At 35.4% G+C, this 3,702-nt stretch overlaps 1 protein-coding gene across 1 annotated transcript; it reads right to left on the reverse strand.

The window, feature by feature from the left end:
- Positions 1 to 1,326: 1,326 nt before the first annotated feature.
- LOC110297572 (olfactory receptor 5P56) lies at positions 1,327 to 2,265 on the reverse strand. Its single transcript, XM_021166372.2, has one exon. It carries the CDS (start codon positions 2,257 to 2,259, stop codon positions 1,327 to 1,329), a length of 933 nt encoding a protein of 310 aa, XP_021022031.2. The 5' UTR covers positions 2,260 to 2,265.
- Positions 2,266 to 3,702: the final 1,437 nt, after the last annotated feature.

Here is a 3,702-nt window from a genome sequence, read left to right on the forward strand (position 1 = left end):
CTACTATTTCACTTAGTAAATCGTAAATATTTTTTCTATTAGTTATTAAAATAATATTTCCAAGCCCTGATATCTCTAGCTCTATTGCCCTGGGGAATCAGATTCTAAATCTTGCACTAAAAGGAAATAAACACTAACTTAAGTCTGTTCTCTGGAGTTCCCATATAAATTCCTTTTTCACCTTAGCTTTTCCAGGCTCATGATGTCTCAGGCAAAAAAATATACCTTCTAAAATCAAATTGTGCACTGTACCCTGTAGCATCATCTCTGGTTATTATATGGGATAGAGGCATTAAATCCCAATTTCCTCATAGACCCAGATTCATGATTATTGTGGAAGAATTTATCAAAATACTTTCATTATAAAAATGGTCTTCTAAATTGTTACATGTACCATCATATCAGAAGTCTGATTTTAATGTGTATTTTAAAATAAGTAGAATCATAGAAACTTTTTGCAAGTATGATATTGAAACTTTATTTCCCCCAAAGTAGGAATGAAGTCATTTTTCCCAGGAATAACCTAGTTATGGTATGCATAAACTAGATATTCATTACAAAACCAACTTTCCTCAAAGATTAGTGTGTAGTATTCAGTATTGATTAATTTAGGCCAATCTTGGGTATCATAACATTGCTCACAGCCTTAGATTTATCATGGTATAATATATGTCACATATGGGGAAAATAGAACCAGAATTGAATCAACACTTATATTGCATAACATCTAGAATCAGAGGGAATGGCTCAATACCTCTCTGGATAAACTGTTTGATTTCTCCAATGCCTGATATCCTCCTCTGTAAATTGAATGCAATTTAAAGTGCCAAATTAAATGGTGTATTATAAAAACTAAATGTAAAGCCAAACCCATTGGTTTCTATATTTCTGGATTTTACTATTAATGTTATATCTCTGTTCCTTCATGATTATATGGTAGATCAAAATTTATTTTTCACTGTCCAGACAGTCTTTTTGCAAAATAAGAAATAACAATGCCACTTGATTTGGTGGGTTGTTTTTTTTTTTTTTTTTTTTCAGAATAAATAGGTTCTATATGCAATTGAATTATAGCATTGCCTAAAATGGAATGATTAAATTATTGTTTGTTTCATATACAAAACATTTTCACATATTCAGGAATTTTATAATAGTAATAATTGTTGCTGTGTTAGTATAACATGACAGATACCAAGAAGTGTTCTTACTATATTCAAGTGTATAGAGGGAAGTTGATGAAAAGGGTTACAACTTTAAATTATACAAACAATTGAGCAGCACTTACTAGGTACTAACAGTGGTATGCATATGTAAAACGCTTACACTCTATGGAAATATTCTGATGATAGCCTTCCTGAGAGCCTCTTTTACATCTCTGTTTCTCAGACTGTAGATGAGGGGGTTGAGCATGGGGATCACCACTGTGTAGAATACAGACAGTATCTTGTTCTGTGCAGTAGAGTAGTTTGATTTGGGCATCACATAAATGAAGGTAATGGTTCCATAGTAGAGAGTGACTGCAGTGAGGTGGGAGGTGCAGGTGGAGAAGGCCTTCTGTCGGCCCTCAGTGGAGCGCATCTTCAGGATGGTGATGAGAATGTAGGTGTAGGAGACAGCTATGACAAACACTGTGATCACAATGATGGATCCAGCAGAGATGGAAGGAATAATTCCAATAATGGAGACATCTGAGCAAGAAAGCTTCAACACAGCAGGGAAGTCACAGAAAAAGTGATCTATCTGATTTGGTCCACAGAAGGACAGACTTGACAGACAACTAGTAAATGTTCCTGAATTCACACAGCCACCTACATATGAAGCTCCAACTAAAAGGAAGCAGATCCTGGGAGACATATGTGTTGAATAGAGCAGGGGTGAGCAGATGGCCACATAGCGGTCGTAGGCCATGACAGCTAGGAGGAAGCACTCAACTGTCCCAAATGTCACAGCAATACAGAATTGGGCTATACAATCAGCCACAGAGAGTGTTACTGTATGTCGAAGGAATCCTGTAAGCATTATAGGTGTGATTGATGTGGAAAACCCAATGTCTACAAAAGCCAGATGGCTAAGGAACAGATACATGGGAGTGTGGAGTTGGGGGCAGCTCCTTATTAAACTGATTATGCTGAAATTTCCCACTAAAGTAACAGTATATATTCCTAGAAATATCATAAATAGAATGACACATAGTGTGGAATTCTCTGTTAACCCCAAAAGGATGAACTCTGTCACAGTGCTGTGGTTTTGAGCCTCCATCTCAGGTGTGAAATGTCCCTGTTGAAGATAATGAGAAAAAAATTTTGTTTCCTATTTTTTCAATACTTTTAAAATTTTTCTTTTTATCACATATTAATCCCATCCTTTTACCAAAATTATAAATATCTGCTGTTTTAAGATTTAAAGATTGTGTTCCTTCTTTAAATAGAATGTGAATAATGTTCTCACCCTGCTATTTCCATTACATTTCTCTATTTATGCAGTACTTATACAAAGTTTCCTGAAATCTTGACTTCCGTCATTTTTTCCTCAAGGTGGAGGTCCATAATGTCAATGATCTCTTGAGATTCTCCTCATGCACACATCAATTAAGAATCCTCTAACCACTTTAAATTTTGTCATTCCACAGTCTTCTTCAAAACCTCCACCAATATTTGATATTTTTTTATGTATGTTTTTGTGTGTGGTTATTTTGCCCACATGCATGTTTATATACCAGATGTATGTCCTATACCTGGGGAGATCAGAAGATGTCATTAGATTTCCTGGAAGTGTAATTATGGCCAGCTGTGAGCCACCATGTCAGTGCTAGTATAATCTGTTTCTGCTGCAAGGACAGCCAGTGATATTGACTGCTGAGCCCCTCTCCAGTCATCTCATTCATTCACAATGTCATGTCTACTACTTAGCCACCTTCCTGGTCATCTTCCTCACATTGTACTCCACCCAGTAAAATCCTATCGCTTTGTCTAATTTGTTTCCAGTTCCTTTTTCATCTCCTTTTCCATTCTTTGAGTATCCACTTAGCTAAAATACTTGATCACTTTTATTCTGTATTCTGTCTGCTTATTACCTTCTAACTCACATTGATTTCTTCTTACAGTTTATCATAATATGACATAATGTCCTAGTTCCAATAAAAAACAGGATAATGCCAAAATTTAATTCTTTTTTTTGGGGGGGGGGGGGTTCATGACAAATTATAACCTCATTGGTATAACACTCATTATTCTTTCTGACTTCTCCCTGTATTTAACTATGTTTCTCACCATATTTCCATGCAGTTCTCAAACTAACCAGATGTCCACAATTGTCCCTGGTGCCTTAGCCTCCATAATTATTCTCTTTACACAGCCTTCTCTGACTCATCAGGATGAATCTGGTTCACTTCCTTTTTTTGCAGGCATCTGCTTCTACAGATAGCTGATGTGTACACTGGGTTATGGTTTTTTACTCCTTTGCCTTTCATTCCCATCAAAATTTGTATGTTCCCATTGATAACGTATCTCTTTGTCTTAAAAACACTAAAATTTGGGCAGAAATGTGCTAAAAAATTTTTGTTTGAGTATGTGCATAATTAATGTAGTAACTAGATTCTGGAAAACCAAGCATGCATATAATTTACCCTATTGCCCAAAAAACCAGGTTTCAGAAAGAATAAAATTAATTAAATATTTCATGTAATATTTTACAAAGCAATAT

Source organism: Mus caroli, unplaced genomic scaffold, assembly GCF_978045245.1.
Source record: "Mus caroli unplaced genomic scaffold, Mus_caroli_1 scaffold_8, whole genome shotgun sequence".
Taxonomy (NCBI): Eukaryota; Metazoa; Chordata; class Mammalia; order Rodentia; family Muridae; genus Mus; species Mus caroli.

Excerpts from the sequence above, each read along its gene's own strand:
- LOC110297572 (XM_021166372.2), bottom strand. The coding sequence starts at position 2,259 with ATGGAGGCTCAAAACCACAGCACTGTGACAGAGTTCATCCTTTTGGGG.